Source organism: Hippichthys cyanospilos, chromosome 3 (assembly GCF_059441005.1).
Source record: "Hippichthys cyanospilos isolate Australia breed blue-spotted pipefish chromosome 3, RoL_Hcya_1.0, whole genome shotgun sequence".
NCBI lineage: Eukaryota > Metazoa > Chordata > Actinopteri > Syngnathiformes > Syngnathidae > Hippichthys > Hippichthys cyanospilos.
The window spans coordinates 29,247,723-29,272,994 of NC_142371.1; the positions used below are offsets into that span (position 1 = coordinate 29,247,723).

Genomic DNA, 25,272 nt, shown 5'->3' on the forward strand with positions numbered 1-25,272 from the left:
TCTGTCCCTTTACAAACTTTTTTTCTACTTTCAGTGTTTGCCACATTTGTTCTTCACTGTAGCACTGTTGCAAAGACAATGTGTAATGGTTACTAACAATACCGCAGCTGTTGCACACTGGTGCTTGGGGCTCTCAAATATGGTGATGGTGCACATCTAACTTTTACCATCTTGGTTTTTCTGTCTTTTGTTCATTGATGGGACCCTTGCTTCACATTTTCTGATTTCCTATCATAATCACTGGTGATGGAAGTTTTGTAGAAGGGGTTGTTTCATTGTGAATCGACCCATTGTGGGAATAGCCTCAAAAGGCATGCATGGTGTGAGAGGTTTGCTGTGGGCTACAAAGTGTCTGCTTAAACGGCCACTCATGGGGCTATGCTCCCATCCACAGCCGCCTTTGGTGCAGACCCAGACAGTCACCATCACAGCTGTCCCCAACTCCTTAAGCAGTGGCATCTCCACAACAGAAGTCCCTATCGTCCCAACCAAGACTGTCACCTACGAGTCTGCAAAGGTAGGGGCTCCAAAACCGGCCTCGCCCACTTCCGTTCTCAATTAGTCACCTTAAGGAAGATGCAGCAGCAAAGTGTAAGTAGTTCTGCTAGGGAAAAGGCCAGACCAGAGCCCCATATCCTCCCTGGTTGATGCTCATGAAATGATCATTCCCACTGGAATACAATGAATCTGTTTGTTTACCATGTCTGTCACTGTGTGAAAGATAGGTGCCAGCTACATTTAGAAAAATTTCAATTTCATATCCATCACAGCCATGTCCACATTCGTTTTGATGTCAAATGGTCAACAAACTCCGTACTTATTGTCGCCTTCGAAGATACCAAGGCACACATTGTACATTGGAAAAATCTCCACCACACCGCAAAACAAAAATGTCAGAAAGAATGCCATGAAGCAAATGTTCCGAGACACTTTCAAATTCAAATGGTCTCAAAGACATTAACGCTCGTTATCAGGATTCTGAGAAGCATGCTGATGGTGTTGGTTGGAACATCGAAAACAGGCTGGATTGTGGCTCTCGAGGACCAGACCTGGCCACACCTGTTCTTAATTTTTATACATGTTCTGATTTGACCAGCATAATTTTGTTCACCAAATAATTCCATATTTCTTATATGGAATATTTCTTCTTAATTTTGATGACTTCATGAATTAGACTTTACGCTGCTCTTATTGGCTTGGTCGCGATTGGCTTACATTTTCGATTTCATGCCGTATCGGTGATCGGCTGTTAAATCATAATTTGAGGAGCGATCAATAATGCCATTCCGCATCTTATATGCTGTACCAATGTTTTGACGGGCAACATTACACCGTTAATTTACACTTGTATAAATATTCATTTAATAGTGTTTTTGGACTATTTGCTGTAGCATCAGTTCCGTATTTGCAATATTGGTACTGTAAGTAATTAATTTGCAATTATAGTAATTTCATCACAGTAAATTGTTGCATCCATCAGTTCAGTTAACATTACCATGCTCTCTACCGGTCATTGATATTTTAACATGTGCTTTGTCGGTTTTGGGCATGGCAAAGATTTTTAAACCATGGTTAAAAAAAGCTTTATTACATAAGTATTGTATACATATTTTTATCGATAAGCGGTATACAGGTATTTTCTTTAGGTAGACATTTTCTTTTCTTTAGATTTGATCAGTTATTTTTAACTCGCGATTGTGATCGGCACCAAAATTTGTGATCGAGTGAAGTCTAGTATCAATCACATATTGATTAGTATTAATCAAATATTTGGCTGGTTCATTCTCTCTCACTCCTTCTCTCTCTCTCTTTCATTTGCTCGCTCAATGTTTTTTGTTTGTCTTTCTCAGGGTGCAGTTGATGGGACAGAAGAGGAGAAAGAAAGCTCAGTGTCCATCTCTCAGACTTCTGAAACCATCAGTGGCACCACTGTCACTACCACCACTACACACATCTCAAAGGTCAGCCACTGATTTTTGATCTGCTCTTCTCTCTTATTTGAATTTTTTAAAACATGCAGCATTTGCCTCATTCTCTGAATCAGATTGTAAAAAGTGGCTCCTCAGAGACCCGGGTGGAGAAAAGAATTGTCATAACTGCCGACAGTGACGTTGACCAGGATAAGGTAGAAATCTTCATTGAACCCATAGAACGGATAAGCATCTTGTCAAAAAGCAAACCATAGAAAGAAAAGAATAGAACGCCTTTATTGTCACGTGTATAGCTGGTATACAATAAAATTGGCAGCGTTGCTCCCATTTGCATATTAAATAAATATGAACTATAAATTGAATAAATATTACTACATAAAAGAACATAGTTTCACAGAGTGCAATTTGTATAGTAGTGTACTGTTTTCTTGGTATTCAGGGTGTTGATAGCTCTGGAGAAAGTGGTCTTTGACCACCTTTTTGAGCCCAGTAGCGCTGACCTGAAATCAACAGTTTTTTCTCAGACTATATACCTTGCTCTGCACATGAGCAAATGTTATTTACAATTACAATGCAAATGTAGGCTTTTATATGATATATTTTAGGATAATTATACATTTTCATAGTTTCACATAAATACAATGGAACATCCTTATTTTAAGCGGTTATGTACCGAATGTTAGCTTCAAAGAGCTACCAGCTAGCAATGTGAATCTCCAGGGAAGGTACATTTGAATTATTTCTTAATATAATTTGGCCTCCACGTGATTGGAATGTTGTCTCTTTCAGGGAAAAGATGGTGGTGCATCAGCATTGTAACTGGACACCACAAGCAGCTACTCCTCTAAACTGCCCATCTTCCAAATCCCCTGGTCAGAGTGCAGCACTCAACACACACTGATCGACCCATGCACACATATATCCGAATGTGCACCCGGTAGCAGAATCTGCTTCTATTGTGTTTGTTTTCTTTTTCTGTATGGTTTGAGCTGTTCATAGAAATTTAGGGGAGGACTGCAACGTGCTGATCACACCTCACCTACAATGAGTCTGAAAAGCTTCTCACATCCACTTCCATTGTTTTAAAACACTTCATTTCAGTCGTAGCAAATGTTTGCTTTTAAGCACGTTTACTTCCCTTTTTTTTATTTTTGTTTGTTTGTTTCACAAATGCACTGTTTTTGAGTTAATTTAGAATGTCAGTGTTCATTCCCTTGGATTCACAAGGGATCTCTTTCTTGTTGTTTGTTCATGCGTTAGGAGAAATATTGGATGAAATTATGCACCTCGCGTTGATTCATACATTAAGATAATTCCGTGCCCTAATTTGGACACTCGTTGGGTTTCGCTCAGGAATAGTAACCAAAATTTCCTTCTTTTATGACCAGCCGACAACCTGTAGCCTGCATGTTCTTGTAAAGTCTGAACTTAAACTTGATCTATTTTGAAATATTTCTCTATTTTATAGGTGTAATGCTTTTATAGTGTTTGTACAAATTGAAATACTTAAGTTATTCATATCCCCATTGATTGAAATTGTGCTGTTGACTGACTGACCGTCTTACATGATTTGGTCTTACGTAATTCCTCTTGTGGAATACCACGTCAGTCAGCCCGCCATTCAGTAGCCGTGGTAACATTGTGCTTCCCTCAGCCATGATGACCTCAATACATTTGGTTGATACGTGTTTAAAGCTTTGGTCTGTTTCTCTCAGGTTTTAATAAACTTCACCAGACCACAGACCTCAATCAGAATGTATGAGGAATGTCCGTATAGTTATATCTGTCCCTACTGTCAGTGTACATTCGTGTTCAGCCGTGTGACGTTAATACATTGAAAGAATCTGTTCTCACGAGAATTTCGGAGGAATGCGCACATAAATGGAGGACATTTCAAATGGCTTTCTTTTTATTCATTCATTTTACAATCTTTTTTTTCGTCACCTAAATCTCCGACCCGTTCGCATTCATTGGGAATGCATACTTTTTGTGCGAGCACACTTTCTGGAAAATAGTCAATTGGACTGAATATTGTGTGTAATCGTACAATTTCCAAACTCTGCTAAACTCTGCAGGAACACGTTACGCTTGTGGCTTGTCTCAATAAAGCGTAAGTGGAAGGCGAAGGCAGCTGTCCTGGTCAATGTGGCTTTTTTGTCATAGGAGCACATGTTTTTTTTTTTTTGTGTTTTTTTTTACATGTTCTACTATACAGTAATTTATTTGTAAAGTAGCAACTGTTTCATGTGATTTGATGTACTGTGATGTTTCAAGGAAGAATTGTTTCCATTTAGAGACATCACCAAGTTTATAAAGTTTGTAAAGCCTTTTACTACATAGTCCAAGTAGATGTGCTTTCACTTGCTGTCTATCGTGCTTTTATGTAGAAAATAGAAGCTGTCAAAGACATCTGTCTCTTTTTGACCACGTGTTTCTTAGTCTTGGTCGCAAACTTTGGTAGCTACAACAACAGCAACCTCCCCATAAGAAACTTAGAATATCACATGGGAAAAATAGATTTTAGATGGTGCAAAACAATGTTGCTTTGTGATTCTTCTTTGTCTTTTATTAAAAAATTAAATAAGCATACTTCAGCTCCTTAATGGTGTTTGTACACTTTATACCACCACACAAAGTACTTTGTGTCCCATATGCTGCTTTAGATACTTTAACGCAGTTATTTTTGAGTCTCTACCAATTTTGAATTGCGACAAATAATGTATTTTTGTTCACTTGTCTATTCTTTTTCCTCTTTTTTTTTTAAATTTTTTTTTACATTTTTGTTTGCTGGCTAAACTTGGGAAACACTGGGTGGAGAGCAACAAATTTTGAAATATCTCTTGAAGATGCAAAACGTCAAGGTGTTTTGGTAATTATGGGCATCTTTGTTCGTCATCAAACTGTAATGTACAGATCCGCACTGCCTGTTTTGACATTTTTACGTGAAATTACTTCATCTAAGTCTTGTACCAAGCACAGGCGAGCATTAGGCTTGATTCGGGAGAATTTGAAGCAACTGTACAGTCGAACGTGAGGCCACTTCAGAAAAGATGATGACAATTCTTTGTATGATGAAACACCAGATGATCCCAGTTCAAACTGAGCAGAGGTTTTATTCAAGCACTTCCTCTTTTCTGTTTAAGAACGTTCCACTGAATATATAAACATATATGATGAACGACCAAACACATTTGTATTCTATTTTAGGAGAACTTCTTTTAAATTTGTTGGGGCTTTTGACAACTTTTCCTCACAAGATTTTTATTATTACTTCAGAGCCAATTTTTTTTCATCACCTTTTGTTTATTGGCGTAAACATACCATACTTATTTGTTTCTAAATATTATAGATATATTTTTTTAAATGGATGGTTTTTTTTTTTAGGGTGGGGGGGTGGGGGCGTTGTGTCCCCATTATCCAAGAATTGCAAGGATCCCCCCTGTGAGAATCCCTTTGTCTGACCATTTAAGGGTTCAGGCATTTCATTCAACCTAAATCCAAGAGATTTTTTTTTAATTGAACATGATTCATACTAGTCACCTAATAGGGTGACATTTGGCTACATAAAACTTTTTTGAATGTTTTCAAATCAAGTCAAAAATTGAAATATTTGAACTTAATTGGATCGTGCCAGGATGATTTTCTTCTCAGCACCAACTAGTTAAACTTTAGACTGACTCAGCAGTGTCTCTTCTGGTTCCTTTTCACCTCCAGACAAGATTAATCAACAAAAATGTACACAAATTCATAGATTACTGTGCTGATCTCCAATATTAAGTAGGACCACAAGTATTAGTTCTGACGTTTGGTGAAAGGCCCCTCAGGGTAATTGCGAGAAGGTTTTGGGAGGAGCTGGTCCCTCAGCTCTCTTATCCTCCTTGTTCATGCCTTCGAACATCAGAATCCTGCAATCGAAGATATCACATGTAAATGTAACTAGCAAAGCACTCGATGTAATTTAGGAGGACAAATTGGCCTGCAGATCAACTCACAGTTTCAAAATGGCGTGTCTTTTTCCCAGCATCATATCTAGGAAGTCAGTGTAACTGATTGTGTCTTTGGATGCTCCTCCAACCACTTCTGACATCATCTTTTTCAATTCCAAGTGTGTCTTGGCCAATCCCAGTTTCTCAAGCATCCGCTTTAAACCCATCATGTCTTAAAAAAAAAAAAAAAAAATCATATATATACAAGCAATAGTCATTTCTCAAGGCCTCTAGAATTGTGATTTATGAATCCAACGTTTTACCTATATCCCCTTTGTCGTTTAGATCAAACTCCATGTATTTCTCTGGAGAGTAAGAAATAATTTTTTTTAGGATCCAACTGGCAGTAACATTTGCAATCAGTGAGCTTTAAGATTACGTTTGAACATGTCGAGCTTGGAAGCAAGGTCTTCCACGTCTGCATACTGTTCATCGGACAGAAAAACCTAAGGTAAGAAAATAACACAATTACGCACATTCATTTTTGTTAGCCATGTTGCTGATCTTAAAACATCCAAATGTTTCACCTCATTGATGGTGTTTATTTTCCCTTCTTGCTGTGACTTGAGGAGGCCGTATGCTTTGCCACCTACCACCAGCAAACAAATGTAAACATTACGCCTCTTTTGGTTTTATTGATTGACAAATTAGACAAATGAAAAATGAATAGTAAAATAACCAACCTTGAACCGTGCTGTCCATTTGTGCTCTGCGGAAGAGAAAGCTAAACGCAGCCTGTTGCTTCTCTAAAGTGAGCTCAAAGAGGAAGTAAACGTCTCTTGGTGTTTAAGCAGCAGTCACTTTTTATGCAAGACTAGTGTTTCACAAGAAGTACAGTTCAGTACACACTTGCATGAAGGGATATCGTGGTGTCATTCATACTTCTAGTAACAACACATAGGATGTTTCTCAAAATAACTTTTTCAAATTACATCATTAGCGGGGATAGACACTTTTTTAACATTTGGTGTGTACAGAATTTCCAAAGATCCTTTAAAAATGTAATACAAGACTTCTCAGTTTACCCAACCCTGGTCTATCATGAAACTGAAACAAACCAGTAAAAAACAGTACATGCAGCGATAACTTAGCATATTCACTATATACTGTTTTTAGCCACAAAAGTCCAAAGGACAGGATGTCTAAAATGGAGGATCTCTCATATATTAATTATACTAAAAACCATTAAAAAAAAAAAAAAAGCACGTTGCTCATAGTGTTGTAATGTTGCGTTTTTGCCACATAGCGGCAATGTTCTCTTTTAATGTAAAGGTACCCTGAAATAAAAACGTATGTTTTACAAGTCTATATGGAAATGTACCAGTGATGTGTGACCTATTATATCATCATGAATCAAGTGACGGTGTCAATTTGTGTTGAACTAGAGTTACCGATGAATTGATTGCACAGGTACATTTAAAAAGAAGCTTGCACGCTGAAACCAAACCACATGGTTCAAGAGGTTGTTTTTTTAAATATTTTTTTCAATGAAATAAACATTTTCATGAATCAAATTAAAACGGCACTCCAAATAATAGTTACAACACATACATCTGCAAAAAAAAAAATCACTTCTGACTTGATATTAAAACATCAGTGACAACACTCAGCAAGTGTGTAATCTTTAGTTTACTATTTACAATTTCAAACTAAACACATTTCAAGACTGGTCATTGTGAACAGGTCGTGGGCGTACAATAACTTTGTATGCCTTGACCTTGAGTACAACACTAGCAACGCCTCTCAGGTCAGGTAGACTGTTAGCATCAGTTGGAATGAAGTGAAAATCTCTCAGCAAATAGGCCGTAAAGAGGAAAAGCTCCATTTTGGCAACCGCTTCCCCCAAGCAGAGACGAGCCCCCCCGCCAAAGGGGATCAGAGCTCTTGGGGAAGCCCCTCCTGCCTCCAGGAAACGTTCTGAAAGGCAGAATGGTGAGCTGTGCTGTTATGAGCGTTATACTGTAACAAAACAAAAATGTGCTGTACCTGGTTTGAAGCTGTATGGCTCAGTCCAGACTGAAGGATCATGATGAGCCCCAAAAAGATTTGGTATGATAACTGTGTTCTTGGGGATGAAAAAACCTGCAATACTACGCAAAGTTCCGCTCACTTTAATGGCGACATAATAGCGTTAAACTACAGTTGTTGTCTTGCAAACAAAAATTATCCTCCAATATCTAATATGAGCTGAACTAAACTCAAACATTAAAAAAAAAAAGAAAACTAAAACCCACTAAAGCCTTATTAAGAGAATCTGAATTAGAAAATGCAGTCAGAATGAAATGGTGAGTGTGGCTTCTCTGTGTTTTTGGACGTGTCCAATTTTGCTGACCTGCTGTCTCTGATGGCTCTGTGTGGTACGGCCAGGGGAGCAACAGGCCTGAGTCGGAGAACTTCGTTGATGAGGGCGCTGAGGACGGGAAGTTTATGCCTCTCGCTGTATTTGGGATAGCGACCCTCTGGTATGGTGCACAGCTCCTCATACACCAGAGTCTGGATCTGATGGGTGCAGGAGAGAGGCAAGTAAGCATATCCATGTGAAAGGTTTGTTGAAAACCTAATTCCAATTAACATGTGGAAACATAAATTGGTTAATTTGCAAAACTGAAAACTTGATTCAAGATGACATTATACACTGATTTGCAAATCATTTCAAGCTATATTAAATGGAATACTCTACAAAGACACAATATTTAATATTCAAACGTTATTTTGAGATTAACAGTCAAAGGGAAAAAGTGTGCTGTGATCTGATGACTCGAAAAATGACTACTTGGATTGTTAGGGTTAAAGCATCGGTGATAGTATAGGGTGTGTTAGTGCTCACAGCGTGAGTATCCTGCATGTCTGTGAAGGAACCACAAATGCTGATGCTGTGACGAGCTCTGACAAAAAGTTCGGCATGGGTCAACAAATGAAATTTGAGTCATCAATGTCATTCTGCACCGAATCTACATCTACATAAGTCAGTCTTCTCTTCCATTTTGTGCTGGGCAGTAATATTATATAGCATTTTTTACGTTATTATTGTTTTTGTTTTTTTGTTTACTTGCTATCTACATTTGTATGATGAAATCATTTGTGAAATGACATTTGATACGAGGAGCTCCGAGGAGGTTAGCTACACACGTACATTAGTTTGATGTACAATATTAAGTAATCCCTTTTTTTTCAAATGCTTCGGCAAAAAATGTAATCTTTTGGTTGCTGGGAGATTAAAATAAAGACCTTAAAGAGGGTATTTTTGGGTAAATCTCTAAATCAATATTTTTGTCCACATGATCTATATTTGTCATTTAACATTAACTGCCGACTTGTGGAACCCTTTGCCTGCATGTGTCACATATGTTGTCATCCACGCAATGTCTTTTTTAGGGACATTTGTGCTTATTAGAGCAGGACAACGCCAAGCCACATTCTGCATCATTTTATAGCAGTGTAACTTCTTTGTGAATGAGTGAGAGATTAGCCCGTCTGCAATCCACACCTGTCTTCCAGTTAAAATAGGTGGAAAATTATGAAACTCGAATTAGAACAACAGATAACCTGGACCATCTATTAAAAGCGGCTCAAACTTTCAACCATGAAGCTCCAACAATTGGAATCCTCCATTTCCAAAGGCTGGTTAATTGTTGCTATAAAGAAAAAACTTACTTAACACCAAGGTATTGATGTGAACTACCTCTGGTCGGTGCAAGAGAAAAGCTATTGTCCAGTTAAGCCAGGCCGCGGTGGTCTCTGTGCCTCCAATGAGCAGGTCCACAGTGGCCATGTGAACGTGAGTGTCTGTCAGCAGCTGGTGGCCAACAAAGTAAAGAAATACAATCACATGTATTGCCTTTTTCTGACACTGCTTTGGATTTCATATACACTATACCAGGGTTACCAAACTCATTTTAGCTCAGGGGCCGAATGGAGACAAATCTACATACTCTCAAGGGGGCTGGACAGATAAAATCATGGTACAGTGTTCCCTCACTCTCACGCGGTTAATGGGGACCGATAACCACTCGCGAAATGTGAAATCTGCACATTTTTATGCATGTGTATGTGGGTACCAGAATTTTTTAAATGTGAAAAGTATTTATAAGTTAGATATTTGAGACAAAGTTTACTCCAGTACACATATTTACTTAAATTTTAAATTATTAAACCTTATACAGTAAGTGCACTGCTATCCCTTCTCATTTCCATCCCTTGGCTGCAGCCTGGGAACACGAAGGGCCAGAGTTTCCCTCAGAGTAACGGCCCTCAGACATCCAACTAGAGCGGGGCCTGTAGCTGACCAAACATGGGCAGGGCAGGAATTGTAATCCGCTCCTGCCCTCATTGGTTGATGGTCACGCCAGAGACAATCACATGTCTTATAGGAGTACCCGTGAGCTGATTGACAGATTGGCTGGGCAGTCTTGCTCATGAAGCTCACATGAGAATGATGCACAAATGAGTGGCAGAATGAGAGCTGTGAGGATGAAAGAGAGCGTTGAAAATCATTTATCTCGTGCTTTTGTAATACATTTCAAGTTTAAACTCTGCTTGTTATCATGTTTAGTCAGCTACAGGCTCCACTCTAGTTCAATGTCCAAGCGCCATTACTCCAGGGGTAACTTCGGCCGACTACAGCAAGGCTGTACAGGGTTTAATCATTTAAGATTTAATATGTGCACAACAGTAGTTTGATGTCGAAAGAGTGCCCATGGCATGTGCATTTACAGTTAACTCATCTGTTTGGCATGCAGGGAACCTTCATGCTGTGTCTCTGCAATATGACTTTTTTTATTTAAATGAAAAAAAATTTGAAGCACTGAGATAGAAAGACAAAATGCTAGGTTGCAAGGGAGCACTCTATATATTTTTAAAACACTTAGTGTAAATTATAATCAGATTTTTGCTATACATGCCAGCTTGGTCTTAATTACTTACAAATAGTGGCGATCAGCAAGCTATTTTGCTCAAGCCTGGCAACTGGTCTAAGTTGCAGTGCTCATCTGAGCTTTGCTTGTAAAAGTAAGAATTTTTTAGTATTGTTATGTTCGTTGTCAGGGACAAAGAAGACTGTGGAGGGGACTGAGCAGGTCAATTAGTTATCAAGCACGAGCGTTAGTTGCGGCAGATAGCAGCTGGACAAAGCGCTTGTTAAGTGATTTTTCTAATGCATTTCTTTCAGTGAAGTAGGCGATTGGACAGAGCCACACTAAGCGAATCCTTTAACACATGCAAGAGCATTACAGTGTCATGGACAGTGGCCTACTGGGTTTGGTCCTACTCATTTTTTTTTTATGCTTCACAAAATAATCAATTGAGCCATACATTGGACCTCTTTGCTCTATATGCATTTCAACCAAAAAAAAATTAAGCATTTTCATGGCGACTAAGTGATTCTGATAAGGACACCAAAGGCATCTTATAGTGATATTGACCAAACACACAAGACGGTGTCACTGTTCACCTACTTCTGAACTTACCCCTAGCTGTAATAATACTTGATAAGCATACATGCTTGGTTAATAATCCTGATTATTACCACTCCATTCTTGGTGTGAAGCCCCTTGAGGATGTAGCCTGTTATGGTGCCTTCATGTTTGCTGTCTTGTGACTGCACAAGGGACAAAACATGACGACAAGATAAGGATTATTGTTTAGTCAAAGATATTAACAGCATAGGACAAGCATAATAGATACGCATCTCAGTGAAACAAAACAATCACAATTTGAGGTACAATCATCAATGCACTTGCATTTACAGATTTTAACGCAATGGCAAATTTTATTTGTTTTATTTGTTTCACCATACTTTATTTTGCAGAGAAAACTTTTACCAGTGCTCAAATAGAAAATGAAAGAGAATGTTTGTTTTTAATTCTCTTGATTGACGATTCGAACAGACAAATGTGCCCTTCTCCAAACTCCCTCACCACAACTCGGTACCCTCTCAAAACAAACCGCATTGCAGTGACATATGTGGACACTGACCTTGTAGCTGTTGAGGTGTTTGCTAATGATGGTGTCTCTCTTGGTCACCTCTCGCATCAGACGGGAGAAAACAGGGTTGGGTAATTTCTTGGAAAGAACATGAGACATTATCCAAACATCAGATGATTATTATAAAATGTACTGGAATTTTAATGATTATCTCTTTTATACTAACTCTCAGCAAAGGGAAGGAGTCCAGGGCTGAAATCCAACAGGAGCCCCATAGAGCAACAATCTCATTCAGACAGGTATGAAGTTCCTGCAGCTCCGAAGAATTCTTGTCATACTGAAAGAGTTGACCAATTACATAAAGCCTCAAAAATAGAATATTGGACTGTACCTTTCCTCTCAGTGTCGATGCAATTATGCCAAGTGATAATGCCTTGTTTTTTTTATCTGGACCACCAAGAATTGACATTATGAAGTGTCCTTTAATATTCGTTTTACGTTTTTTGTTTGTATAGAAACATTTTTCCTTTTCTAATAATGACTTAGCACAGCTGTCCATTTTAAAAAGCAAATGAATCAGCCTAGTTTGTCCGCACACTTAAAATGACACAAACTCACTTCCTTCCCAAAAGTCAAAGTGGTGATCACATTACTGGCTGCCACTGTGAAATCCTCAGTGAGGTCAGCAGCACCACCTTGATAGGCCTTCAAAACCTGCAAAAGATAGATACAACCATTAATATGTTAATTATGTATCATATCATACGATATTGTGTGTATCACCGTATCTACCTTGCAGAGATGTGCCGCCTGCTTTTCAATAACCTCTTGCAAAGAATGATGACAACATCGCATCAAAGCACCGTGCACCAGGCGTCGATGGGCCCGCCACTCATCGTTATAGTCTCCCAGAGAAATAGAGCGCCCACCAGCAGACACAAAATCTCCTGTGAAGGAAATTTAATTCTCGGTCACAAACTAAATTTAAACTATCCGTCCATCCATTTTATAGTATATGTCTTGTGTATGTCCCTTGTATCAGCATGATATATTATTGTCATGGAAATTACCTGTGAATGAAATTGGCCTTCCTGCAAAATCAGACCATTTCTTCACCAGAACTTCTCTTATGACCTCACTGCTGTTCAGAACCACTATTTCTAATTAAAAGAAGAGAGAAGAAAATTTGTATGTTTTTAAAACAAACCAAAATGTTCACTTGTGAAAACAAGGAAGCAAAATCTTGGTGAGTACTTGTGTTTCCACATTTAAGTTGATAGATGTCTCCGTAACGCCGTGCTAGATGTGTTAGGTGAATTGGCAGGTGGTCGTAAGTAAACTCTGTCATGTTTCCTATAAGGAAACTGCTTGGAGGGCCTGAAAAGGAGCAAGAAGGGGAAAAAAAGAAAGAAGCTGACTAAAACAGCATATCTTACAGTGATTTATGGGAAATTTATATACTGTCACTCAATGAAAAGCATGTTTCTCAATATTTAATATTACATGTCATTGTTCAAAAAAATGGATACATATTTTTAAGTATAGAGGTTTTTTGATAAAAAGGATGAAATCATGGATGCTTTTTGATTGACTTTAAGTATTAATATGTAATTACCTGGTGGAGTTTTTCCATTGAGGCATTGAGAGTTGTTTCTTGGTGCAGATTTGAAGAAGACTTGCAGGAGTGCGAGCACTAAAATAAAGACGGCAGCTCCAACAGTGAACACCACCATCCCTTTAGAAATCTTGTCTCCTGTGTGATGCTGCTCTTCTTCCCAAAAAAGCTTCTCATCGCACTTTTCGCCCCATTTATAGTGATCCAAAGCACTTCTCTTCATGTGTGTGTGTGTTGGAGATCATATCAAGGGCGTTTAAATATTTTCTTTTGTAACAAAATCTGTTTCCACTTGAAGGACATGATAACATGGCCTAGGCAACATCACAGATTAACTCGCAATGTTTTTGTTTCATGCAAAGGAAGAGGACACATTTATTTTCCCTTAACAGGATGTGTTTAATGTAAAACCAGCCCACATCAGACCCACATTTATTTCAACTGAGTGAGACAGTGCATATTTACAGTAGTAGTGAGATGAGTCAGACGCCACCCTGTTGAACTGGATGGGCTAGACAGAAAAATAGAATGCATCCCTGCAGAGCTCAGCAGCGATAAGGCTCTGGTCAAGTGGAACACTCACAAAACAAACTGGTTAAAAGTGACATACAAAAACAATGGGATCATTCCTTTATCTGGAGTTGTTCTTGAGAAATTCATACTCCTTAGCCATGTGTCGCAGGAGAAAACCTGGACGGTCTGAACTTCATCTCAGTGAAGGGAATGGAAGAGTCCTTACCTTTCCAGTCTATCCACACTACTCCCTGTATTACATTAAACACAGCATCGATTTTGTTCTGTCAGTGGGTAGAGACTCGGGGAAAAGAAAGTTCAGAATTTTCTTACTGTACCTGATTGTTAGTGTTGATGCCATAAAGCCCATTGAGGTTGGTTTTATAGCAGTTTTTATACCACCAGCCTCCCATGTAGGCCCGAGAGCAGTGGATCCCCAAAGAGTCAGGGTCCTTATCCCGGGTTGAGAATGGACGCTCATTGTGGTACTTCATAGAGTCACCTGGCCAAGAATGGCAGTGTGTTAATAACGATGACGTTCTGCAGGTGGTATTCAAGATTGAGGAAAAACATGTCACCTGCTGTTCCTGTGTATCCAGACACCGCGAGAGCAAAATAATTCTCCTCAGACTCAATGGAAAAGTTAGCATAGTGAGCATAAACTGTTTCATTTCCAGAACGCAGGTCTATCCTCAAGCTCACGGGGCCTATGCTGGTCAAGTTGTGCAGAATTTCATTTCCTGTTGATGGAGTGAAAGAAAGGAAGTGATGTACAGACCGGGCCCACTACTCAAGGAAATGCAATTGTTTGTCAAGCAAAGTGTAGCTGTACCAAGCCAGAATTCTTCACTAATATTTCCAAATCCGGATCTGTATTCACTCCAGGTTCTGTAGAAATCTGTCTTTCCATTCATTCTTCTCTGGAACACCTAGAAAAAAAAAGATGCTTCTGGATGAATATGTCCTGTCATTTCTCAAATTATTTAAATGACTACATTTTGTTTCACCGTCCAACCGCCGCCATCAGTCTCCATGTCACAGTAGACCCTGAAGACCTGGCCCTCCTTTCCCTGGGGGTAGATGTCTACCTCACCTGACTGAAGAGCTCCATTCAGCAGCTCCTGAGAGCACTCAGTCGGGTAGGGGAAACGCAGCTTCCCTGTAAAATTGGTTTGGAGAGGAAATAATGAGTTTATTACCAGAGTGGATGGACAACTTTGGTTTCTGCCTTTACCTGTGATGAATTCAGTGGTCACAATTGATGTGTAATGTCCATCTCTTTCGCCCTCTACCAGAACGTTATAGCGTGACATAGGTAATAGGCCTGTCAATTTATACTCTGTCATTGTGGGCTCCAGAATAATCTCCTAGTATGAGCAAAGAAATGATCTTACATACATCTTATGGATTCTCTTCATTTTTTTGGTAAATGATAATCACGGACCACTACTCACCGTTGCTTCCTCTCCTGCCACTTGGTAAATCAGTCTGTAGCTGTGATACACTACAGTAGAACTTCTCCAAACAATTAGAGCTGAGCGAGCACCCACTTCGCTGGCTTTGACCACTTACAAGAGATACAGAAAGGCCCAATTACTAATTTCCCGTCCCTTGCGAAACTGATTTAATAAGCTAGATCCAACCCTAAACTTGATGTCGACTTACTATTGGCCGTTGTGAAAGATGTTGTTACTGCTGAGCTCTGAAGATTGTCCTTCTGGCTCAGGACTTTGACGGTGTACAGAGTGCCTCTCTGCAAGCCTCTCAGCTGGTGCTCCACTGAGTTTCCAGACACCATGACTGTCACAGTCACATTAGGAGCTATGGCAAAGAGGAGAATAGTTTACCTAGTTATGCAATCCGTAAGACTGTATCATCAAGACAAAAGGTTTACATTTCTTGCACTCACTCTTGGAGGACTCGTAGCTGATGATGAAACGGTCTACCTTGCCCAAACTGGGAGTCCATTGCAGCACTGCTTTGGTGTCTGTCACATTGATGGCACGAAGGTGGGTTGGCGGCGCAGGCACTGCGATGAGAAACAACATATTATTGCATTGTACTAAAAGTGCATGATTTTCACAATTTGAGAACTGTGGTGAGTGGAATTTGTGCTGTACCTGTGGTGATAACGGACACAAGAGCATCACTCTGTACCCTGCCTTGTGTTGTGGTAACTGTGACTAAATAGGATGATCCAGCAGACAACTTGGAAAGGACCACATGAGTCTGCTGGGAGTCCAAGTTCACTGAATGGGTCTCACCTTGAAGGTAAAAGTTTACAACGCAGATGTAAACACGGATGGTTCGGCATTTCAATGGTGTTTTTACATGTTTTTGACAGACCTGTGACAATGTGGGTGTACTTGAGCAAGTAGCCTGAGATTTTCGTCTTGGGCTTGGACCAGGAGACCATGAGTGATGTCTCTGTTATGTTACTAAAAAGCATATCTGTGGCTGGCTCGGGACCTAAAGAAGAAAGACGAGGAGGTTAGACACATCCACTTCCTTTAGTAAAAACATAGTGCATTTCCCTTTTACCTGTAGTTGCAATAACTCTGAGAATCTTGGATTTTCTGTCCACTGCAGTACCATATATTTGCAGGACATAACGTGTGTTAGTGCGAAGGTTACTGAACTCAACTGACCGCACATTGCCAGGCACCACCAGCATGATCCTCTTAGTTTCTGCCTTGCTTCTTGATGCAATAACTTTACTTGAAGAGGAAGTGCTCTCTTTGTGTACTTGGACCTCGATTTTACCCTGAATGGTTTCTCCCTCAAAAGCCTCCTCTTCAAATTCCTGGTAAGCGTCCTCATCCCCTTCTGCTTGTGGCTCTCTTCTGATCACTGTAAAGTTCTTGAACATTCCTTGCGGTGCTGACCATGAGATAATGAAGCTGTGGGATGAGACGTTCACAACTTTCATGGAACCTAAACCTCCTGTCCTTTTGACACTTGTCATCATGCCGCCATTGGTAGTTGTTTGGCTCTGGGAAATTCTAGCTCTGTCTGTAGTGGCTGCTACAGAGGCATTCACAATGTATTGACTCTTCAGGGTGACACTACCTTTTCCTGTCCTGCTTGCATCTGTGTTATCAATAGAATGGACAGTTGGTGTATCCTTTCCTCTTCCAGTTTTGGCATGAGCAGAATTCTCTGTTGTACTAATTCGACTTTGCCCAGTTTTGCTGGCAACGGTGTTTCTGTTGTCAACAGATTGCACAGTTTTGGTATGTCTGTTTTGTGCAGTCTTGCCATTCGCAGAGTGCACAGTACCTCTGCCTTGACCAGTCTTACCATCAACAGAGTGACTGGTCATGGTATCTCTGCTTTGTCCAGCCTTGCTAGAAACAGAATGCTCTGCAATGGTATTGCTCCCTTTTTTAGTCTTGCTAGCATCTGTGTTTCTGTCGACAGCTGGATGCACAGTATGTCTGCCTTGTTCAGTTTTACGATCGACGGAGTTCACTAGTGTAGAATGTCTGCTTTGTTCAGTTTTACCAGCAATATAGTGCAAAGTTTTAGTTGTTTTCAATTTTCCAGTTTTACTACCATCTACGTTTCTGTCATCAACCACCTTGACAGTAGTAGTTTGCTTGCCTTCTTGCTCAGTTTTGATATCTGCAGAATGCGATTTCAAGGTATCCTTCCCTTTTCCGGTCTTTCTAACATCTGTGTTTCTGTTCTCAGCAGAGTGCACAGTCGTAGTATGTCTCCCTTGTCCAGTTTTAACATCAACAGAATGCAAAACCTTTCTATCCCCTGCCTCTCCTGAATTTCCATCCACAAAATGCACAGTGACAGCATCCCTCCCCTTTCCAGTCTTGCTAGCATTTGATTTTCTGTTGTCACCAGAGACCACAGATGTAGATTTATGTCCAGATTTAACGTTTGTTATTGAATATCTCCCTTGCTTAGTTTTGGTTGAATTTACGTTTAAGTCTTCAACAGTAAGTGCATTTGTAGTACGTGTATGCTTTTCTGTGTTTCCATCGACGGAGTGTACAGCATTATCCGCGTTTACCTTTTTAATCTGCTTTGAACCTGCTGGTTGCATGGAATGCTTTTCATTGACTGTTGACTGCTTCTTCATGTCTATTGCTGCTAGGTTCTTGTTTGTTGCCACAATCCTGGTAAGAACGTCTGAATTTTTTGTTCTGTTTGAATTTGTTACTGTACTTTGGGTTAAATTAAATTGTGGTTCATCTTTGAGTTGATCAGATTTGGAATTTGATTTAACCATGATTCCTTCCTTGATGACTTTACGATCAGTCTTTTGTGTACTCAAGAGCATATTTTTGCCCATGTGGGCCTCCTCTTGCTTTCTGCCTTCATGCTTAAACAAAATCTGACCAACAGTAGGGATAGTGGTCTTTGTGGAGCCTTTTATTGTCATTTTCCTTCCAGAAGCATCCAAGTTGATTTGTGCTTTTGTGAGACCTAACTTGGCAGCAGTGGCTAACTTTGATTTAGTGTCGGTCTCCCTGGCATCAGTCCCCTTCTTCTGGTCCTTTTTCCCCAGTTGCACCTGCGCTGCTGTTTTAATTCTGTCATCTACATTTTCCTTGATAATGATTCTGTCTATTTTCTCTTTCTGGGCTTCTCTGTCCACTTTTATTTTTATAACCCCCTTGGCTTCTTCTGGTGTTAAAAAAACAAAACAAAAACAAAAACAGAGATCATTGTTAGAGACTGAATTTAGGATGAATGCAGTTTTCACATTTAGTGATTTAGTCAACATGACAAACACTTACTTTTACTGCACTCTGCTCCTTGAGCACAGTTACTGCAGTCTGGACCAGTGAATCCTTCCCGGCAGATGCATCTTCCTTTCTGACATTCTCCAGTGCCACTACAATCATTTGGACAATTTGCAGAACATGGACCTGATCAGGAAACACAACAAAAAAATGTTTTGGTATGTGGAAAAAAATCAACAACTCCAGAGACAGGCAACCGTAAATGGGGAAATTGACAACCATACATTTGTCCTTCATCCAGGACATCTCTCTCTCCAGCCTGTCCAAGCGTCCCTTCAGCTCAGCCATCTCCGTCTCACAGCCACCAGTACAGACTCCGGGCATCAAACTTATCTTATGTGTCATGACCAACGGAGTACCTGGTTTCAGGCTCACTTCATGCTCTTTGGTGTTGCTTGACTCACAGTCATTTGCAATAACCACCTTGATTGGCTGTGCAGAGGCAGTCTTTACTTTAGCGTCGCTGAGAGTCTTGTTTACCATTGCCTGTTCGTCAGAGGCTATGGCTCTATCCTGGACAGCAGCAGGACCACCAGCAGGTGTAGCAGGTTGGACTGTGGACATTTGTTTAACTTTTGAGTTCTTCAAATTTTTGATTCCTGCAGTCCGATTATCAGAGTTCATAGTCTTTTCTTTGACAGCTGCAACACCGCTGGTTGTAGTGGCCTTTCCTGGGGTTAAGAGAGGAGTCTGGACTGTGGAGGCAGGCCTTTCTTTAGAGTTCTTCACTTCTCCGGCGGAGGGAGATTTCACAACAACAGTCTGATTGACCGAGGCTGTGGACTGGTTTTTGGTGGTTTTGGTGCTGCTGGCTGAATTTGTAGATGTTGACTGAGCATTTTGAACCATGGTAGGGCCTGTCTTGACTTTGGCTATCTTCCCATTGCTGGTTGAAAGCGATTTCTCAATAGCAGTTTGATTGACAGAAAGTTGGAGTTTATCTTTAGTGGTTTTAGTGTCGTTGACCGATGGATGACTTGACCTTGAAAGTACTGACTGATCGCCAACCTTCACTTCATTGACTCTTGTGGATTTAGCTAAGCCTGTCTGATTAACTGAAACGTCAAACTTGTCTTTCTTGGTTTCAGTTCCACTTGCTGTGGATGTCTTCGCTGGTGGGGATACAGTGATGGAGTTTGCTGTCTGTCTGGGATTACCTTTGGTGCTGGCTGTAGCGTTTATTGCTGGAGGCTTTTGGTTGGGAAGAGGAGTCGGTAAAACTGTCTGATTGATGTTGTTTAGATTTTGGGTGGGACTAGCCGTCAGTTTGGCAGGAGCAGTGCTGGTTTTTGGTTTCGGAACGGTGAAAGCAACATTGGCTTTAGTCAAGGCATTTCCTGTGGAGTTTCTCGGCTGATTGGTGCTGGTTTGAAGAGAAGCAAATGGGGTGAGAAGGAGGAGAAGTCCAAAGGTAAACAACATCTTGAGGCAGTAACCAGAGGTTGACTTTAGAATATCTGTCTATATGTTACTCTTAAGATTATAAACTTCTTCTGAGGAGGAGTTGAGCCAGCTTGCCTACAGTTAAAATGAGAAGAAAATGATTAGTTGTGTCTCAAATTCAAACTGTGTTTCAAATATTTTGGGGATCTTATCTACTTGTATATCTTTACATTTAGTCAGAATTAGTTTCTTTTTGAATCTTAAGTACCAAATTTTGGCTATTACGATCCTCTGCTAAAGTAATGTTTATGCCATATATACATGGCAATCCTTAGTCGTGAAAAACAGAGTATGTTTTCATTCAAAAAGAAGTTTTTAAACCTGGCTAAACCATGTGACCACAAGTTCTGGAAAGGTTAAGGTCCATTCCAGAACCAAATCCGTTAGTTCTAATTTATTTTTAATATCAGTGACAATCCTACTTAATTTTCTCAAAATAGACATACAAACATACAAAATTTTAAAATTACAATATTGTGAAATCACACACATCCTTACAACGCACATTTGATCAAAACTGCACTTAGTCTGGCATTTTACAAAAGGCCTAAACTAAATATGAGCTGACATAATGTGACAGTGTTTCGACCGACATCCATAATAGTTCATTCATCTGCCAGCCCAGGCCAAATGAAATGGTTTTGAACAGGAAGGAATAAGTCTAATGTTGAAACTGAGTGGTGAACTAACAGTGGGGGACTGTATCGAACTGTGGGTCTGTTTGTCTTTCACGCCACAGAAGCTTACATAAGCTTCAACAGCCGTGACCAATCAAACACACATAAGAAAATATGTCATCGTGTCGAATAGAATCAATAGAATATCAAGTTAACTGTTCTATAAGTCAACTAATTGCAACACTCGATGACCAACATTTTGTGTTTAGCATTTAAGATGCCAGGCAGCTTGTCACATAAAGGTCCTAGAATGACGTGTACCACTTTAACTTCCAAAAAGGGACATTACCTTTTGCTATTAAAGATAGATGCATTTGAAACAATTAACAGACATTAACTATTTGAAAAGGAAGCCATTACAAGACCTGTATGAAAATAATGTGGGCAAAAAATATTTTTATTTGCAAATATTTCATGCAGCTTTTGTACTGTAACACATAAAAACTTGCTTGAGATGGATGTAGTTAATTTCAAATGTGCCTATGCCCTCCAATGTCCACATTATATGCATAGCAGGTTTTTGGCAGAATGAGTGGCATTTTAACAGTTAAAAGTCCTCAATACCAATAAATACATTTCTCAATTAAACATTGTGAAAAGAGGTACTCACCTGATAGTGATTTTTTTTCTTATCTCTGTTTGCTTCCCTCCATTTGATTGAAAAATTGTACACAGACTTTCAGGGTGGGAGTTGAGCAGAAAAAGAAAGGTGGCAAGGGATAAAGTTCGCTCGTACTTAAGGGACCCCCGCATCCCGTTTCCCCCCAACTCCACCCCCCAGTGGTCCCACTCATCCAACCACCTTTGAAAATATTTGAACTAGACAAAAAACGGGTACATTTCCATTGAATTAGATCTTCGACTTACCATGATCTTCTCTTATTTACCAACATCCAAATTGAGATCACCCGGTTTAGTGCAATTTAGTACATCATCATTTATGTTCCATTCAATATACAGTTGGAATATTGTGAAACATTTTTTCTTTCTGATGTTTTTTCATGATATGTCATGCATGTAATGCGGTATAACTCGCATGTATGCCCCAATGTAAAAATGTACACACAATTATACAACGTGAATGAATGTACGGCGTGAGAATCATGATTCAGCTGCAATACACAACACAACACTGCAGGTATTCAGTGGCCACTCTGGGAGACGGGAACCTCTCGCTATATGAATTGACCGTCTGTTGGCATTAATGAGATGTAACTATGCCACAGTTATGTAAGAGACCAAATATCCAGCACATTTTAAGGAATACTCTGTGGAGGCTCTGCATCTTAGACTAAAATGGCCACCCACCATCCCTCCTTCCGAAAACCACATGAAGACAAGTTAACCCAGGCTTTGCAAGCAAGCGGGCATGAGTGACATTTTGCAGAGGCACCTACAACCACCACCGCACGCATGCTTTTCAATAAAACAGTTTTGATCACAGATCACAATCATTGAACTTTGCTTTCATTGCATGCGTACTATATATACATAACATTTTAAAAAGGAGGAAATTGTCATCCTAACAGTAAACTAGAGTGGAAATATTGTTGCCCATGTTTTCTTATCTGCAATAAGTATATTGATAAACTGAAATCCATCCATGCATCCATGCATCCATGCATACAGAGACAGGAATGTAAGAAATGCCCCCAACATAAGCTCACATCTCAAAAGTGCAAATTGCACCACTCCACTCCTCATTCCCCCCCACCCCGGCTGCACCCCCGTCTTACTGCTGACCCTGCCCTGGCCTTTTGGAGAGGCCCGACCTTAATCAACGATACTCCACACCTGACAAAATACAAACAGCCCTGAGAAAACATGTCGTACCAGTTTCTTAAGCATATTTGCTGTGTCATATGTTACTAAATGTACTGGTTCAATGGTGTTATTGACATTAAAGTTCTTGTGGTGAAGCCAAATCTAAGTCCAAGCCCACATTTTCAACAGTTTTTAAGAGAAGAAGATGTTTTATGGTATTTAAATATACTTAACTTCTTATATACTAACCCTAACCATGTAGGTCTAAAGTATTAGTATTGAGTTGCGCAAACCCTGAATTAATTCTTATTTAATGAACTACGTACATTTTTTTTTTTTTTTGCAATATCATTTTTTAATCATATTTAATTACTGTATATAGTTTTAGGGTTTTCCCTCCACAGTTCAGTGAAAATCAATGCATCAACAGGTCCATTAAAAAAAATCACACACTGATTATTATTTATATATGCTGCATATATGCTCTATATAGATGTGATGCATTTTCACAAAGGGAAGATCAATTCTGAGTTATTGACAACAATGAATTTTCAACAGAGGCATCCATTTTCTGATTCATCTAAAACAACCTCCTTGAGACCTTGACTTTCATTTCCCAGCAGCCCAAAGGTTCAAATTGTGTAAAAAAAAAGTGTATGAAAACAAGGGATTAGTAGATGATCCACACCTCTGAAAAGTGAATGTGCCCAAACGTTAGATGAGTTTTTCTCAAAAATAGGGATTTCAACTTTCAAACTGCTGTACTTTTGTCAATGTTTGAGCTAACTTTATGTATTTTATACCATTTAAAAGGGAATTAAGGATATATGCACATACTGTATTTTATTTTTGAAATGTATACATACACAAACACACACACACACACCATGCAAACAGCTCATTGTGGCACCATAAAACAATAAAATGCTTTTAATCCATTTTAATAAAAAGAAGCTGTAGTCAATCGCCCATGAGAAACTCATTTTGTGGGCCCTGTGTTCAGCACAGTTATTAATGAGTTTGTAATAGGTCCACTTGTGAGCATAGCCCAATTCACCAAATTCATCTCTTGGGGCTGGACTGTTGTCGGGGATGACGACTTTTGACCACCTGGAAAATTGGAGCATAGCGGAAGGGTAAATGTTGCCTCTGCAATTGAGCTAGCTGGAAAGCTACTGAGTTGGCTGGACCCACGGTAGTCTAAACTAGCTGGGCTGAAAAACAAGTTTAATTTAGATATTTTATCCAGCTTCACCATGTCTCTTCTTGTCTTCTTTTTTTTTGTGCACCGCTTTTTAATCAGACTTTGCCATGCACTTATATCCACTCACTAGCCACTCTTTTTTTCAACCATAGCGTTGGATTATCATGACTCATTATTTTTTTCCATAACCCATAGAGTGTCACTGACCCACCCTGGGCTATTCTAGCAACAAAATAATCCAGGACAATTTTTTTCTTTTTTTAATGGGACCCTCCGCAATCTGTGGCCCTGGTGCGCTGCACTGGCTGCACCATTGATATTCATGCATCTGGTTTTGTATCCTTACCCAAAAGGCAAGATAGCAACAACAAGATTATGCGTAGATCATTAGGATTCTGCAGTGTGGATGATTAAATTAGCCCAAACTGTGAACACATGAAATTCTTATATCCAGACCATTACCCAGATGTTTTTCTAAAATAAAGTTTTGTGGAAACATTTGTATCCGTTCTATACTATTCTCTATTTTAGTATGTGGAAAAATGACATCCAGACTTAGCATGTAGCATCTGTTTAAATTTTAACATATAAAATCCAATTAACTTCTTTAAACTGTCAATTATCAAGAACGTCAGAATCTCTATGCATCCTAAGCTCTTTGTGTGCACCAAGATGGTTGCCATTGACTTTGCAGGTGACTAATGTTTCAGCCTCGGCTAGTACTTGTGCCACATATCCTCCCTAGATTCAAACGTAATGAAATGTCTAATGGTGGAAGGCTGAGACAGAGTAGCCATTGATGGGTCTGCATTGAAGTGATGCTCAAGTCCTCCCGTGTTGCTTACGTTGGACGGGGCCTCTAAGATTAGAATAATATCAGCACATAAGCCTTCGCTTGTTCCTCACTTGCATCACTCTCTCACTCTCTCTGTTTTCTTTGGTTAACTTTAACGCTCTCAACAAAATCAGAAAAGATTAAAAAAAAAAAAATTGCTGACTTTTGGGACCACAGCTAGCTAAAGAATTTAGCACCGAAATTGTACCCAGTTCACAGCATTGTGAGCAAATGACATTTGATGTCAACATTTTAAAATCACCTCATCTTCCTCCCTTCCTCCTCTCCCTCTTCTATCCCGTAGCAGATGTTAGGAGGCAGGCTGTCTGTGATTTTTAAGGGAGACTGTGTAGAGCACAGAGACCCCTCTTCTTTACGGCAAGGCCAGAGACAGGAGAAAAAAAAAAAAACTTTAAAATAAATACATTCAGCTGGAAAGCTAAATCAAACCTGTTCACCAAACTCAGTCACCTTATTTGGAGAGAGATGACAGCATGAATGCATCTGATTTTGAAGATTAGACATTTGCTAGACAACACTGAGCTGTAACTTTTATCTAAACAGTTTTTAAATCAACACTTAAATTGGAAAGTAAGTATTTTTAGCGCTAACAAAAAAA

General features: G+C 39.5%; 4 protein-coding genes across 15 annotated transcripts in view; 1 reads left to right on the forward strand and 3 right to left on the reverse strand.

Moving 5' to 3' along the window:
- LOC148426750 (uncharacterized) overlaps window positions 1–4,520 on the forward strand; it is a 27,617-nt gene extending 23,097 nt beyond the window's left edge. For 5 of the 7 annotated variants that reach the window (XM_088411830.1, XM_088411833.1, XM_088411831.1 and 2 more), the window contains 4 exons: window positions 395–517; window positions 1,851–1,961; window positions 2,045–2,125; window positions 2,721–4,520. In XM_088411830.1, the coding sequence (XP_088267956.1) occupies window positions 395–517; window positions 1,851–1,961; window positions 2,045–2,125; window positions 2,721–2,750 (345 nt within the window). In that variant the 3' untranslated portion in view covers window positions 2,751–4,520. Of the gene's footprint in view, window positions 1–394; window positions 518–1,850; window positions 1,962–2,044; window positions 2,126–2,720 lie in introns of those variants that run through there. The other 2 variants (XM_088411834.1, XR_015865235.1) reach the window with 2 other exon arrangements.
- LOC148426751 (allograft inflammatory factor 1-like) lies at window positions 3,819–6,674 on the reverse strand. Its single transcript, XM_088411843.1, has 6 exons — window positions 6,601–6,674; window positions 6,445–6,506; window positions 6,297–6,363; window positions 6,181–6,222; window positions 5,924–6,089; window positions 3,819–5,836 (listed from the first exon to the last, which is right to left on the reverse strand). The coding sequence occupies exons 1-6, from the start codon at window positions 6,617–6,619 to the stop codon at window positions 5,752–5,754; spliced, it is 441 nt and encodes a 146-aa protein (XP_088267969.1). The 5' UTR covers window positions 6,620–6,674; the 3' UTR covers window positions 3,819–5,751.
- A 145-nt stretch (window positions 6,675–6,819) lies between these two features.
- On the reverse strand, window positions 6,820–13,657 carry LOC148426752 (steroid 21-hydroxylase-like). 5 transcript variants are annotated; one of them, XM_088411837.1, is made up of 12 exons: window positions 13,455–13,657; window positions 13,094–13,216; window positions 12,910–12,999; window positions 12,632–12,786; window positions 12,458–12,553; window positions 12,066–12,176; window positions 11,891–11,977; window positions 11,442–11,513; window positions 9,600–9,713; window positions 8,250–8,416; window positions 7,904–8,007; window positions 6,820–7,834 (listed from the first exon to the last, which is right to left on the reverse strand). In XM_088411837.1, the coding sequence occupies exons 1-12, from the start codon at window positions 13,570–13,572 to the stop codon at window positions 7,578–7,580; spliced, it is 1,494 nt and encodes a 497-aa protein (XP_088267963.1). In that variant the 5' UTR covers window positions 13,573–13,657; the 3' UTR covers window positions 6,820–7,577. The 5 variants fall into 5 exon arrangements, with proteins under 5 accessions (XP_088267963.1, XP_088267964.1, XP_088267965.1 ...); XM_088411839.1 differs by having other exon boundaries at window positions 7,659–7,854; XM_088411840.1 differs by having other exon boundaries at window positions 7,689–7,834; window positions 7,904–7,999.
- Window positions 13,658–13,931: 274 nt separating this feature from the next.
- On the reverse strand, window positions 13,932–20,152 carry LOC148426753 (uncharacterized). Of its 2 annotated transcripts, XM_088411107.1 has the most exons (15): window positions 18,955–20,152; window positions 18,725–18,856; window positions 17,323–18,611; window positions 16,509–17,220; window positions 16,314–16,436; window positions 16,088–16,231; window positions 15,877–15,996; window positions 15,633–15,788; window positions 15,422–15,534; window positions 15,202–15,334; window positions 14,975–15,126; window positions 14,800–14,896; window positions 14,546–14,707; window positions 14,306–14,469; window positions 13,932–14,218 (listed from the first exon to the last, which is right to left on the reverse strand). In XM_088411107.1, the coding sequence occupies exons 1-15, from the start codon at window positions 20,150–20,152 to the stop codon at window positions 14,120–14,122; spliced, it is 4,794 nt and encodes a 1,597-aa protein (XP_088267233.1). In that variant the 3' UTR covers window positions 13,932–14,119. The 2 variants fall into 2 exon arrangements, with proteins under 2 accessions (XP_088267233.1, XP_088267232.1); XM_088411106.1 differs by having other exon boundaries at window positions 16,509–18,611.
- Window positions 20,153–25,272: the final 5,120 nt, after the last annotated feature.